At 38.4% G+C, this 15251-nt stretch overlaps 1 protein-coding gene across 5 annotated transcripts in view; it reads left to right on the top strand.

Annotated features, from left to right (window-relative positions):
• The window catches only part of CNOT4 (CCR4-NOT transcription complex subunit 4), an 83558-nt gene that overhangs the window by 35108 nt on the left and 33199 nt on the right, over positions 1-15251 (top strand). For all 5 annotated transcript variants that reach the window (XM_075428924.1, XM_075428922.1, XM_075428923.1 and 2 more), the window contains 5 exons: positions 1381-1624; positions 9155-9352; positions 12121-12207; positions 12730-12831; positions 13656-13781. In XM_075428924.1, the coding sequence (XP_075285039.1) occupies positions 1451-1624; positions 9155-9352; positions 12121-12207; positions 12730-12831; positions 13656-13781 (687 nt within the window). In that variant the 5' untranslated portion in view covers positions 1381-1450. The remainder of the gene's footprint in view (positions 1-1380; positions 1625-9154; positions 9353-12120; positions 12208-12729; positions 12832-13655; positions 13782-15251) is intronic.

The raw sequence follows: 15251 nt of genomic DNA, 5'->3' as shown, positions 1-15251 counted from the left end.
GAAATGTAACAGAAAACTGCTTGGAAACGTAGAGTGGACTCCAGGCTGTGTGTGTGGTTAAACTATAATTGCATGACTGATGTTTTGGGAAAGGCATATTTGTAAAAAGAATTTTTGATTTCTTTAAAAAAACTTTTGAGCTCACTTGTTTATACAGAAGTGGTGTCGTTCGTTACCAATAAATAGTATGACCATCCAACTACCAGTTCTGATCACATCTTTTTCAGTGCTTTTAAGTGGGTTTCTAGTGTATCAGGTTTTTTTCCACCCTCTCCAGAAGGTCCACCTAAAAATTCTACTATTGCCCTTCAGGTCTGTCCCATCTACATGCATGTCTTATGCAGCAGATCGAGATAGCTTGCTGAGATTAGATAGAACTTCTAATAGCCAGAGTGGTACTTCAGTGAAAAAAGAAAGCAGAAAACCCCAGACAGATTTAATATCTTGGTGATGACTGTATATGGCTTGTTTTGAGTCTGAAAGTACCTTTCTTGTGCTGCGTTCTTAAACTGACAGAATAGAAGCATACTCAAATGACTGAGCTCAAGAAATGAGTTGAGAAAATAGTGACCTGGATTTTGGTTCTCTTCAAAATTCTGATCCAGAAATACCTTACTGTGGCTGCACTCTAAGTTAAAACTTATGTTTTTTTTGACCACAAGCGTATGTTTGAGTTTTGGTGTGAGTTCAATGGTGATGAAAAGCATAAATGACTTGATGAAAGCTGTCTGGCATGTGTAGAAAGCTGTGTACCTGAAAAATCTTGGCTGATGCTATAGACCTTAGGCTGATCTCAGAGATCAATCTTTGGACCAAAAAATGAGATAGACAGAGAAACTAATCCTCCTGAATAAGCAGCTTACCTTGGTTTTGTTTGATAATTCTGTTACTCCGCTGAAAACTATGAATGGACGACCTGAATGTTGTTCTGAATCTCTGATTGTTCCAAGTCTCTGAGCAAAGGAGCAAATCTACCTTAAATATGAAGTCCTGCATTCGAGGATTTGACTTTGTCTTTGTAGAAGATTTCAGAAAGGTGATAGTTAAAGGAGCTGGCAGAACTTAGAAGCGATGTGTGGTGTACACTGTTAACCCTTTCTTTGCAACTGTACAGTCTGAAACCTAAATGGGCTGGTGAACTGCCAAAGAAGTGCTTGCCTGTCCAGGTAGGGAGGTACATCACCAGTACTATCTTTCATACTACTTGTGTGATCTCCGAAGTAGGAAGAGACGCTCAAGTTTAATAGAGAGTAACTTGTGTGTTAGTAGCTAATTGGTGTGGGGAGAAGGAAAACGGTGAAGAACGGAAATACTAAAAGGTGCAAAAGAAAGGTCAAAAGTACTAATCACACTTTTTTTTTTTCCTCACCTGTCTTGCAGACCTTCAAGTGCTGACCTTCTTGGTCTATTAAGTTATTACAAACTTTTGCTGCTCTGCGAACATATAAAGATGTCTCGCAGCCCTGATGCTAAGGAAGACCCTGTGGAATGCCCCCTTTGCATGGAGCCTCTGGAAATTGATGACATCAATTTCTTCCCTTGCACCTGTGGCTACCAAATCTGTCGTTTCTGTTGGCATCGTATCCGCACTGATGAGAATGGACTCTGTCCTGCTTGCAGAAAGGTAAATATCCTGGAACAGCGGCTTGTCTTGCACATATCGCAAGGCTCTTGCATTGTGTTGGTACAAAAGACATCCTTTTCCTTCGGGGAAACATTCGTCTAGTCATGGCCTAGATCAAGGGTGAGATGTTGCATCTTTCAGATTCCATCTGCGTATGTGTGAAGGCTGTTGTGCAATGGCTAGTCTTGGTTTGTTAAATTCAGAACTGGTTTAATAGGGGAAGCTGTGGGTCAGAACCAAGGCATGCTGATGCTGGGAGAACTGTTGGAAAAAAAAAAAATCCTTTCAGCTGGGGTGCTAACACATTGACAAAGTCTTTTGAGGAAGGACAGTGAGGATTCCAGCATCAGGGATTTGCTGAGGGCCAATGTTCAGCTAAACTAGCAGAGTTGTCTGAGGCAAGCTTATAAAGCACCTGCTTGTTTGGTTGTGGCACTGGAGCTTTTAATCCAAATTCTTCTGGATGCTAAACGTGTAAGACCTTTGGAAAATATATCCAATGGTGTTAAACTTTAAAGGATTTCAGAATCTAGGCTAAGTTTATTTGTCTAGTGTTCTGATCTTGTTGCCAAATGCTTAAAGGTAGTACTTTGAGAGTCACGCTTAATTTTTTCCGTGTCTCTTAGTTGATGTCTGGCTGATACTATGGTTGGCCACAACTATAAACTTCAGCTTCACTAAGTTGCCTGCTTTTATTATTTTCCTCCTCCTTTTAGTGTTTTGCTTAACCTCATTATTTCCTTGTCTTCAGTGTTTAATAAAATTCTGTCTCGATATCTTCTTCTCTTTAATGACTTCCCTTGATTGTAACTTTCTTGCCTGGCCTCCCTCTTTTTGTAATCATAGCTACTTGTGTCCCTTCTTTCTCTTACGATTTAATCATGATCCTATCCTCAGTTTATGCCTTTGTTGGCTTCCTGTCTCATATTACAGCTCCTTTTTCAGACCCCAAGTAATCTTGCTTGGTCTCGCTATCTTTATTCACTGCCACGTCTTTTTATAAGCACTTTCAGTCATATTTTCTTGTTGCTCTTTTGGGCTTTGGCTACAGTAGAGCTATCACTGCTAACCTGTGTTTGGACACCTCTGCAAGCCTGAAGGCTATCCCACAGCAACATACATTTGTTAACGAATTGCACAAATTTGCTGCAATATTTGAGCTGTATGTTCTACAAGATGATCCATCTGTCTTCAGCCAAATTAGTCTCCACGTGTGATACTTGCTGTAGATGACACATGCTGTATAGTAATTTTCATAGTGCAAGCAAATTTCTACTTTTCTGGTACAACATGAGATTTCTGGAATTTCCTTCGCTGTGTAAGTCACTTCGTTTACTTGGATTTATTACACTACTTTTTGCCAACAACTATTTGATTCATCTGTACCTGTTCATTACTGGAAGTTTGTGGAGTATATCTGAAAAATCACAGAAGCAGCATGCTATACACTGCCTCTGGGTATCTGAATTCTTTGAAATATGGATACTGCCACAGTTGAACTTTTGAATGTGGAATAATCTGGCGTATGATTGGATGTGCAAACACTTTGCTGAATTGGATACAGTTTGCTCAGAAAAACAGTTTCGGGAGGAAAAGCTAGACTGAGTGCTACAATCAGAATGAAGTACACCGACTGTTCCAGGGGAGGAAGGAGAACTCTTCTTTCACAATGGACGAGGATTATGTTCTTCATACTTTTTTCATCCATGGACTTCAAGATGTTCTTGAGTAGAGTTGAAGCTATGTTGCTGGATTGTAGGAGATTTGCGTGGAGGAGGCTGAGGAGTACACTCCTTCTGTGGCATGGACAAAGACTTTGTGATGCAGAGATGCTATCACGATCTTGGGAATAAAAAGTTTCAAGCTACACCGTTGATGGCAGCATTAAATAAGTCTGAAGAAGCCACCTTTTGAAATGATCTGGACCTTCTGAACCAGGTATGTCTTTTTGTGTGCAGTGTGTCTAAATAGTTCCTATGTGTTTGTAGTAAGGTCTCTGGGGAAAAGATCTAAGTAATTTTCTAATTCGTGTCTACTGTGGTGGGCATTGGTTATGACCACTTAAAATGCTGAAGCATAGAAAATGCAAAGCAACAAAAATTTTGCAGTAAAGTTTATAGTAGGCACTATGGTTTCAACAGGTATGTCGTGTATAATGTGTATACCAGTGTAGGATACATACTGCAAAATGAATTGTGAAGAAGCATATGTTAAAGCAAGGCCGAGTATGCTATGCACAATTACATAATAGAGAACTGCTGTTTGTGCTGATGGTATTGAACGTGGTGCGAGTTCTCCAGTAGTTTGATCACTAGTCTGTGGAGAGGAGCAATGAAGTTCTTATCCAGGAATTTTGGTTGAAAGGTTTGGGGGAGATTCTGGAAAAGTCTGTGATAAAATAGTTTGGCTATGCACTATAGTGGTATCTGTGCTATTAGTTCGATAGATCGTAACTGTGCATTGCATATATACCGTTACTTTCCTGAGCTTCTCTAATTTGCTTCTCTCTGAAAAGATGTTAGCGTGCATTTTTTTTCTGTCAGGGAGAAAATACTTCTACATGCTTGAACTGTTATGTGGCTGAACATTTGCATGTGCAGTATATGTTCACGTGGCTGCAGTCAATGAGTTAGTGTGTCTTAAGTTTCCTCCTGTTAGTAACAGTAGTAGACAAACATTTGCGTTGATTTGTGAGAGTAAGGTGCTAGAATGCATTTAACTTGAATGCTGGTTGGAAACTAGCACTTGTTGGACTTAACACATTAAAAGCTTTCTAAACTTTGTCTGAATCTACTGAAATAGACTTGGAAATTGTTTCTGTTTAATTCATAAACTACAAAAAGTACTTCCTTAAAAAAAGTAGAACTGACCTGTTTGAGTTCCTGATGCCCTTCAGGATTGTAGGTGTAGTCAATTGTAAGATGCTAAGCAAGCCTTCCTGTTGTTTTCAGACAATTGATTTCTGAACTGTGAGTGAAATAGCGGCTAACTAGTCAAATTAAAATGAAAATATGCTGTCCTCAGAAGAGAATTCTGTGGCCAAAAGCCGGTTTACAGGTCGGCAGACTTGCTCATTGTGGTTGTAGAGCCAGTGATTTTTATCTTTGCGGTGATTTTTCTTTTTTTTTTTCCTTAAATTCAGCAGCCCATGTACTGTTTCTCGTATGAATAATACATACTGTTTCGGTTGCTTAGGTTGCTTTAATAGAGGATAGTACTCAGACCCTAATGTCAGTTACTGTGATTTTTAAATCCAACAGTTAAAAAAATCTAGCTCCTTCACATTTCTTAATTGCTTTGCCCTCCCACCAAATAATATAACTTCATACACAGCTGTATTTGTTGTGACTTTGCCTTTTTTTCCAGTTCCTCAACTTAGAAAGCTTTATTCCTTCTAGCACCTTGTGTTAGATGTAGAGGGAAATGGTGAGCTTCTAAATTTATGACCACAAAACTAACATGTTTTAAGCGTATTTACATCCTTGGTTCTCCTATTCCTGCCTCAGCGTAAAAAGAACACTTGGTGTTAATGCACAGTCTCCCAAATGCAATTTGTTTTCTCTGGTGCTTTTAATCCCACAACTGAGCAGTTTGGTGCAACAACTGATGTTTAGAAATAAATAGGAAATGGCCATTTTTTATTCTTGATATAAGTAATATGGTGTATACTGTGCATAAACCTTATTGACTTTCTCTGTATTTCTCATTTCAGAACCTATTTGGTAGCAAGGCAACAACTGGGAAATGTTGGTGCATCCATTGTGTTGAAGGAATGTGACCCATCTGGGAATGACAAAAGCAAAGTGCTTGATAAATCCCAGCTCAGCTTTCAACAATTGGGAAAATGTCAGGAGGGAAAAAGTCTGAAAGAAACCAAAACTTAAATGTCAGGACAAACTTAGTCAGGAAGACTGAGAATTCATCAAGGGCTATCTCTGATTAAAGAAAAGAGACTACAGAAGAGACATTCGAACTTTTGATGAAGTTCTTGTAGGACTACGAGCACTTGCAATTAGTGTAAACAAAGTCTGGTAATTTTCCATGTTGGCACTTCTCACTGAGATGGCTTCCATTGTTTTTGCTGAAGAGGATTTGTGTAACTTAAGTGGAGGGTGTCAGCTAAATTTATTCAGTGCATCAGTGATTTTGACATCTCTTAATGTCTTGCCTCTGAAAATACATAAATGCTGGTAACACTTGATGTAGCTACTTTGCTTGGATGTCAAATCCTCTACCAACTAATGAATCGGTGCTAGTGGGTTAAACAAGTTATCTTATGCTTCTTGGGAGGGGAGGAAGGGCGAAGTGGTCATGTCAGTAGCACTGCCACTTTAGCTTTTGCAAGACCTGGGAGTTTCTGGTACCTGTGGTCTTCCCCCTACCCCTATTTTATAGTGTTGAACAGAGGGTAAACAACAGATGAAATGGTGCTGTGAGACACACCAGCAGTCAGTCCGCCTTGGTTGGCTTTCAGAGTCATGTTCCTCCAGCTTTCCCTGCATGTGTTCTGTCTATGGCTGAACTGTCATCTGGGTTCATGAACTTCAACACTGTGGGAAGCAATCACTCGAAAGACGAAATCATTCATTGTCCTATTTGTAGACTGACTTTATGTCGTTATTTAAAAGGAATTGATTTCTAATACTATTTTTTTAGAATGAGCTTCTGAATGTCAGTGCTGTGCTTACGTGCCTTCATCCCTGCTTAAATGCACAATATCTCGTATCTGTCATCATGCCACCCATTATATATAGATAAGAAAATCATCTATTGCTTCTTGGGGTTTGGTTTCTGATTTGTTCTTGGGATTCAGGAGGTGCACGGAGATTCATATACAGGTTCTGCAAGTCAGGATATCTAACTACTCATATTCCTTAGAAGCACTTAACATGTCATAAGGGTGATAAACATACATGTGAAATATTTCATATGTAAGACAGCTCTACAGTATCTAGAGAAAACTTTCGATGATTCTGTTGGTCAAACAAGTGCTACTGTTAGCCATGTTGGCAAATCAACTGCTGCTACTTCTTAATGATTGAAATCCTTATTCAGGCAGCCTCTTACTTTCTGCTGACATGAAGACACTTCCCTGATTCTGAAGTTGCTGTTTAGTTGTGTGCCTCCCAGCAGTTCTTGTGCTCTCCTGTACAAATACAAACTACTAGTTTTACTACAGAGAAATAAACATTCTGCTCAGTGTTATGCTTGAGCTACCCAGGATGTGTTCTGACTAATGTTCAGAACCTCCAGTAGCAAATGGCTGTACAGAGAAGGAACATATTGTCTGACTTGCTTCTCATTTGAGAATCTGCTCTAAATGTGGCTATACTTGGCAAGGAAGAAGCTGATGAGCTGTGGCACTGTTTGCTGTAGTTTTCTTGGACCTTCAGGAGCCTTACTGAACCTACTGGAAAGCATGAATGAACTTCTTGCACAGCACCAGAGCGCAGTATACTTGCAAGCCTTGCCTTGTGTAGTATGGGAATTAATCTGTGAAGTGATGAGGGTATGATACCACACCACTTGATGCAGGGCAAGCCATTTTATTTTTGGAACTATTATCTACCTTATACTGGTGCACTTGTTTTTCTTCTATTCCTACCTGAACTCAGCTTGAATGTGATAACTGAATTAACTCTTTCTTTGCTGAGCAGTCTTTCTCTTCCCTAAAACAAAACAGTATCTGTTCTTTATTCTACATGATTGGTTAATGCAGACTTCAAGAAGCCCTTTAAATAAGTGAAATGCCTTGCAGAATTACTATGCATATCTGAAGTCCTCATTTGTACATGTGTTAAAACTCAAGATAATCATTGGCTATAGCTAATCTTGAATGACCTTACTAACAGGTCATTGCTGTTCATCAAGTATATTGTGAAATCTGTATAAGGTATTCAGTGTTACTTGTGAATAGCATAACTTTCTAAGAAACAGTACAGTTTTAACTGTTCTTCAGGAATAACATGAGTCCTTGTTGTGTTTTCATGTTAAGGACTTAGTTGTGTACCTTTGGCTACTGCTGAAGTATCTTACAAGTTTAAATTCCTTTGTAATACTAAAAACATGTTCCAGAGGACTTGATGGTGTAACAGTGAGATGCCATCTGCTGTAGTCAACTGCAGCATATTTTCAGATGTCTGAACTATAGCATAATGATGCTGAACTTTAAACTCTTTAAACTGTAAAATGGATCTTGTTTTGATTGGGCATGTACTCTGATAACTGTCAGGTCTGAGCGCTTGGAGTCTCTTTCAGTAGCATCGTGCAAGTATGAGGGGTCTATGCTTTTAACTTAAACCTTATTTTCATCTGCTGCCGTGGATTTTTGTCAGGCCATTTAGTATGACACCTAGCTTTGTGTTCTGCCATTAACAGAGGACAGTCAAGAAAAAGTTAAATTCATTTTTGTTGAACTTGCACACTGAAACCTTTGGTTATAGTAGTACAAGCAAAGAACTTAGTTCAACATAATGGTGATCTTAACTTCTTTATCTTAAGTATTTTACCTTAATGCACATCTCCTGTACTTTTTTCCTTTTTACTTCATGTCAGTGTTTAGAAACACTTTTTTTGAGATTTTTTTTTTTTTTAATATACTTACTTCTGTGCTTAGCATCGCTTTGCATACAAAGCGTGAAATCTGACTTTTCAGTCTGTGAAAACTGGGACAGGTAAGGAATATGGGACTGCTTTGAGGAGTAAGCTGGGACAGAGGACAATGCACTGTAGTCTACAAGACCAGGCTAAAATAGTGCCTTTACTGATGCAGAGCATTGCTATAGAGCGATCTTTCTAGGTAACACTTGTACTTCTAGATTGTTTTGAGATTAAAATTTACAGTGTTATGTTTGTGTTTGAGGAGTTATCTGTAGATGATAATTTTTGAGGTTAAAAATTCACCTTTGTCCAGGGAAGACAAAACCCAGGTTTCAAACTGGTACATAAGCATGGCAAGAATACTATTAAATCAGTATGCAGTAACTGTACTGAAATCTGGCTCTTCACTAGAAGTTGTTAACCATATAAAGATTGAGCTGTGTCTTGAACTTGGTGGGCCACTGAAACTATATTTCTATTTTGATTTCTTATCCTGTAGTCTTTACTTTGTTTGTTAATACACTTAAGTATCCAAATCTGTGTCAGACAACTAAATATAAAGTGAATATGCAGGGCATGCTTTCACCCTGCTTACTACGCTACGTTAGTGAAATCCAAACAAGATGTTTTGGCTACCATGTTGCAGCTGCTTGTACTGTTACCAGACTGACTAGGCCGCTGGGTTAGAATATGGCTATTGCCTAAATCAGTATTATATCTATAAATACGAGAATTCTATGCAAATGCAGTGCAAGATGTTCACATTTCCCAAAGGACTGAATATGATACTTCTGTAATGTGGCTAGCCATAACAATCAGAACAGTATAACAGAAGAAAAAAATTTATGTATTTAAAACATCAAGATTAATGATTTTTCAAATGCATTGTTTCTTATATGGGTTGTTTTTAATGATATTTGTTGTATTTAGCCATATCCAGAAGATCCAGCAGTGTACAAACCACTCTCCCAGGAAGAACTGCAAAGGATAAAAAATGAAAAGAAACAGAAACAAAATGAGAGGAAACAGAAGATATCAGAGAATCGCAAACATTTGGCCAGTGTACGGGTTGTACAGAAGAACCTTGTCTTCGTGGTAGGGCTATCTCAGCGCCTAGCAGATCCAGAGGTGAGCGGTTCATACTTGCAGATCTTGCTCTTAACTTAGTGTTGAGGGACCACGGGAATACCCTTGTGCCCACCCCGGTCTGCCTCCCTGATAGGTACAAAATGAAGCAGCATTGAAAAGGTTCACTGCTGATGAGGCCCCATCTGCTTAAGGGAACCTGTGCAGCTTCCTCCTCCAAAATAGCCTCAATAAGTGTTTATGTCTTTGCTTTTAGCAGTATGAATGCTCTGGTTTTTTGTTAAGGAAATTGTTCTCTGTATTTGTTTTAAAACCGCTTGTTAAGCTAAAAAAAAAAGCGTAAGGATTTTTTAGGTACTCATTTTCCTAGGCTGGATCTGCTGGCACTAGACAGCTGTGTCATGCACCACCAATTCTAAAATGGGAGATTGATTGGGTTATAGAGAACGACTATAAAGTGTAGCGCAAACCTGTAGGAACAGAAGAAAAAAGCCAACACATGAAGTGTAACTAGGAAGGAGCATAAGGATGATGGAGACTGAGTGGGGAAGAAAATTACTGAGGGGAAGGCCCAGGAAAGAGCTGCCTTGCTGCTCTGCATCATCAGAAAGGAGCTGTTCATTTGAGAAAACTGATTGTGTTTAAAATGTTTTATTTACTTCCATCATCAGTCAGCTGCAGGTAGCTAATGGCATTAGTGCTAATGAAAGTACCTTGAATTAGAATATGTAGGGAATGTACTACAGGATAAGATAGATGTCTTCAAAACTACTGTGCCAAGTTAAATTCACCTGATCTGACTAAATTGTATGGGGATATCTCAAATAGAGGTGGCTGTTTCTGAGGACTCGCAGACTATGGGCTGCATTTTGGTAGACTGGGAAAGAACAAATGTAAAAAGCTGCTTTTAGTGGAGGGGGGAAAAAAAAAGGGGGGGGCTGCTATGGAGGGAAGAGAAAAATCAAAGTTAAACTGTTCTGGTATGTAACACTTCAGTTTCTACCAGAATACAGCAACAAGTATTTGCAAGCAACTGTCAACACTGGCTTGGTGCTATTTGTTACTGAAAAATGTATTCAGTTTTTGTGAGTAAGAGAAACAATAGTATGTACAGTTAACTTTTTTTTTTAACCTCAGATAATTCCACACTGAATACCTGAAGTAATTAGAAGTGGATTTATTGCTGGGGGGTGTGTGTGTACTAGGTTTGGTGGTAGCAGTATTCTCACTAACATACCAGAAGATAATGTATACTTACTGAATATTGCGTATAGCACCAAGATTACTTGATTTCCAAGAAACTTAGCCTGAAAGAGAGAGAACTGGGCTAAATAATAAAAAGTATTCCATTTATTCAATTTAAGTTGTCGACTTAAGCAGGCAAAAAACTCCTGCACAAATAAAGATGATTTGGAAGGGGAGATTTGCTGCTGCTTGCGGTTTATGGAAATAGATCTATGGATCATAATGGAGTACCAGTGGATCCACTTCTGTTGACGTGGTCTTGTGAAAATTGTGAAGGTCATGCTGCCATGTCCTATCAGGAGTATAATCTGCAAGACATGGGAAGAAACCCTTCTGCTTTACTCGGGATTGTCAGTCTCCTCTGGAATGATGCCTGAGGGTGGGTGTAGGATCTTTTAAGATGGTGTAGATGAAGTGAAGAGCAGTCAGAAGAGACCAGTGGGTGACTTGTCTATACAACATGCCCTGTAGTTCTGCAGGATCTTCCAAATGTGAATAATGCTGTTAGATCTTGAAGACATTGATGCTCCCTTGAGAGGAGTGAGGAGGTGGTTAGATACAGAAGTTCTTGGATCAGTACAGTTTAACTGTACTATCCAGTGTTAATATGAAGACAGAGCTGGGGAAACTAATCTTCCTTTTTAACCCCTCAGGTTATTGTTTAGAACTAGAAATACACTTAGCTTATCTAGCTTCAGTCTCAATAGTCAGTACTTCTGCACCTCCTTCCATCACAGGGATAGAGAAATAAAGGCTTTTGGTACAAAACGTGTCAGATATATTGCCCATTCCATTGGCACACAGGTAGCAGTTATTCAACTGAGTTGCTTAGTATGCTAGAGATGTTCCTGCTTTGCACAGGATCCCTGAATGGTGTGTTATTACTAACTGATGCAGGGAAAGGCAAGACAGGAGTTTGTTTTGTTTTTTTTTTTTTCTCTCTTCAGGGATGTGGTATTCACTTGTTCATTTCAGCATGATACTGATTCTGAAATGCTTTTTCTTGCCTCTGGGAAGTGTCGTATATTGTCTTCCTGTACTTAGTCTGGTCTTCTGAAAACTTGAGGCTATATCAAGCTAATTCGTTTACTGTTTTTCTCTTTGGAGTGGGGCAAGTGAGTCAGGATTCAGCACTTTGTTTCTGGCAGTTAATATATCTGAACGCAAGTTTGAGGTGGTCATTTTTTTTTAAACTGGAATGAATGTGATTTTTATTTTTTCCTCAAATTATAAAATAGATACATACAGGAATGTTTCACGCTGAATGAGATGTATTTTGCCAGGGTAGGGTTTGGGTAATCTGAGTACCGAAAGAGATATAAAAAATAAAATGTGGAATACCCTTCATTGAAGTTATTTACTGCAGTGGCAACGTACTCTGTGTTGCAAGTAACCATGTTTTACGTTGGAAGGCAAATCTACATCTGCATGCTCTCCCCATCTTTGCAGAGGAGACCTGTTGTTTATTAGTTAAAGGCTGTAGTTGCACAGTTACACAGAAAAATAAGTACAGCACTATATGAATTAACTTTCCAGTATATCACTCTAACTTTCTTTTCTTGTAGGTCTTGAAACGACCAGAATATTTTGGGAAGTTTGGTAAAATACATAAAGTTGTCATTAATAACAGCACATCATATGCAGGCTCACAGGTAAGTTAGAGGCCCTTGTGATTTTTTATTTTTAATTCCTTTAAAGAAAATATGTGTGTCCGGAGTGAATCTGGGGCTTGCTATTTCTGATTAAGCAATAGGTTAAAGTAGTAAAAAAAAAAAAAAAAAAAATTCTGTTACGTTAATGAGGCATTGTCCAGCCTGATTCTCAAAGTTGGATGCAAGATGCAATGCAGAAAGATTTAAAAAATGGGAGAAAGGATGAGAACCTTCAAAGAAGCAGCAATGTGGCATTTATTCACTAATCTACATTTCAGGGATAAAATACCTTCAGGTATTTTTAGAACTTTCAAGCAGTGTTTTGATGCATTTCATTTTTACCCCATTCTTTATGCATCACATGTAAATTTTTATGAATTATACAATTTTTGCCAGTTTTCCTGTTAAATATCTAGCCATGACTATACCAGTTTATGAAGCGAGCTGCTAAAAAAGCAACTTAATGTTCAGATCTGTCTGGGGGGGGAGAAAAAAATAAAATATGGTATGTTTTCTTTCTAGGGTCCAAGTGCCAGTGCATATGTAACCTACATCCGGTCAGAAGATGCTCTCAGAGCCATACAGTGCGTCAATAATGTGGTGGTAGACGGCAGAACACTTAAGGTGGTAACATTTTTTCATTCTTGTGTGTATGTGCTAGGACACTAGTATCAGTGCATAGTATAAAATTTTGTTTGTATGGATAAGTTTGTGTTGATGAGCAAAAGTGTCCAGTTTATTGGGTAATGGGTTTTGACCTATTTTCCTAGCGTTAATCACAACATGGAAATTCAGTGAGTTTCCAACAGGCAGTGTTTTAGGGGGTTAGCTGATAATGTCTTCAAACAAAATCTTGAGACAAAGGAAGAGATGCACCACCTCTCCCTTCCCACAGTGGCTTTTTTACTGTATAGCTTAATAGCACAGTAGGAAAACCTGATTATTTACTTTTACAGAGCATTTCTGTGGTCCAAACACCACATCTCTCAAAAGCTCCCTGGGAAGTACAAGTTTTTTTCCTTTTGGTATCTGTGTAAACAGAAATTCGGGCTGACTTGGCCAAATTGGTGGCTATAGAAAATCATCTAGTTAATACTGATTTCCTCACCCTGCTACAAAACATTAACCAGTTTCGTGTAATACAAACTCATAACTACTTATATGACTACCTATGATTATGAATGCAAATATTTACTAAGGCTCTTAATTTGACGTTTATTTAGAATGGATGAAAACAGAAATACATCCTAATTAGATAATCCTCAGGTATATAGATTTCTTAGAAATGGACTTCCTAGTCCGTCTGCATCAAAAAATGCATTATAATGGAACTCCAAATTTTGGGAAGGAATTTTTTGTTTTCCAATAAAGCTGTTTTTTTTCCTTATACTGTAAAAGGCGTTGTTAACCTCCCGTACTTAAGTAAGATTTTTTTTTCTTTTCTTCAGGCATCATTAGGTACAACAAAATATTGTAGTTATTTTCTAAAGAATATGCAGTGTCCAAAACCAGACTGTATGTATCTACATGAGCTGGGAGACGAAGCAGCCAGCTTCACAAAAGAGGAAATGCAGGTAAATATGAGTGAGAAATGCGTAAAATGTGGCGTGTATGTATTTTATTGTATATAAGTTAGTCTAATATATGTATAATGTAGAGTTTTGCTGAATGTTATGGCAGAGATGAGCTTTGTAATCAAAAAGGTGATTAACCAGTTGGATATTGGATATTGGAAGTGAACAGTTAGTTTAATTTTTTTCATTGCATGCTGCTTTTAAAGGCTGAAAAGTCCACTGAGTGTTCATGAGCCAATAAGATGGAGATAAGCTTATTTGAATTCCTGGCTAAGAGTTTAAGTTACCTACTTGTTCTTTGTTCATACCAGTGCAAGGTAACATATGTTATTTTAAATCTCTGAAATGAGTTAGTGCAGATCTGGGTTATCCTGTAGGCTTTGTGTATGTGGCCAGTTACTGTGGCTTAACTGTTGTACTGTGATTTGACCATGCTATCTGAATTCTGATATTCACATTAGCCTGTGAAGCGTATAGAAACCATTTGGAAATACAACATTGAGGGTAACTGTAATAAAGCATAAATACTGATGGGCGGATTTTTTTACTATATCAACATCAAAATGCTTATTCTCTAAGGTAGGGAAGCAAGTAAGTAGATAGTTTTCTCAAAGGTGGTGTGTTCTGAGGACTTTGGGGACTGGGTCTGTCTCTCTATGTGAGGTATGGTAAAGCTTTTAAACTCAATATGCCAGCCTTGCATCCGTGCTGCAACTTTTGCATGTGGTCTGTCTATGAAGCAGGTGGTCCCCACCCCTAGTGCTAACACAAATGTTGTACAAATAGATTTTATTTCATTTGTTAGGCCAATGTAAGTCAGAGAGTAAGGAAGAATGTCCATCTCTATTAAACATAATTAGCCATTATTTGTGAGGATTTCAACTACATTTTCATAAATTATAGAAATACTCTGCTGATTCAGATGAATAGTCCTTGTAGTATGTATTTTGTCACAGATAATGGCAATAGGAGGTAAAATTCAAGGAGAAACTGTAAACCAGGCCACCTTCCCGGTTCATTTCTCTGTATTTCTCCCACCACCTAGATCTGTTACATTATACATGTTTGAGGGTATGTTCCTGTCTAGGCTTTTTAGTTTTTCATAGAGCTGTCAGCCATGAATTTATTTAATCCGTTTTGAATCTGCTGATACTGTCAACCCAATAGTCTTTTGTGGCATCAAGCCCCAGAAGTTCACCAGCTGTTTTTTAAAGTGCTTTCTTTTGTTTGTGTTACTGATCTCCAGCTAGTTCTGTCAAGTGTCCCCTAATCTTAGCATTGTAGTACTTGCTGAAAGCAAAACCTGTATTCACCTTATCCATTGCCTTTGTGATATTGTAAAACTTGATCTTCTCTCTCTCAGCCTTCTCTCCAAATCACGCGGTTTTTGGACTTTTACACTTTGTAAAGCAATTCCTCCCTTTCTCTGATAATTTCTGTTGCACTTCTGTGTACCTTCTAACTGTGTCC

The sequence above is a fragment of the Opisthocomus hoazin genome, chromosome 8, assembly GCF_030867145.1.
Source record: "Opisthocomus hoazin isolate bOpiHoa1 chromosome 8, bOpiHoa1.hap1, whole genome shotgun sequence".
NCBI lineage: Eukaryota > Metazoa > Chordata > Aves > Opisthocomiformes > Opisthocomidae > Opisthocomus > Opisthocomus hoazin.
The sequence above is the reverse complement of the archived record's forward strand: the minus strand, read 5'-3'. Positions and strand labels throughout refer to the sequence as shown.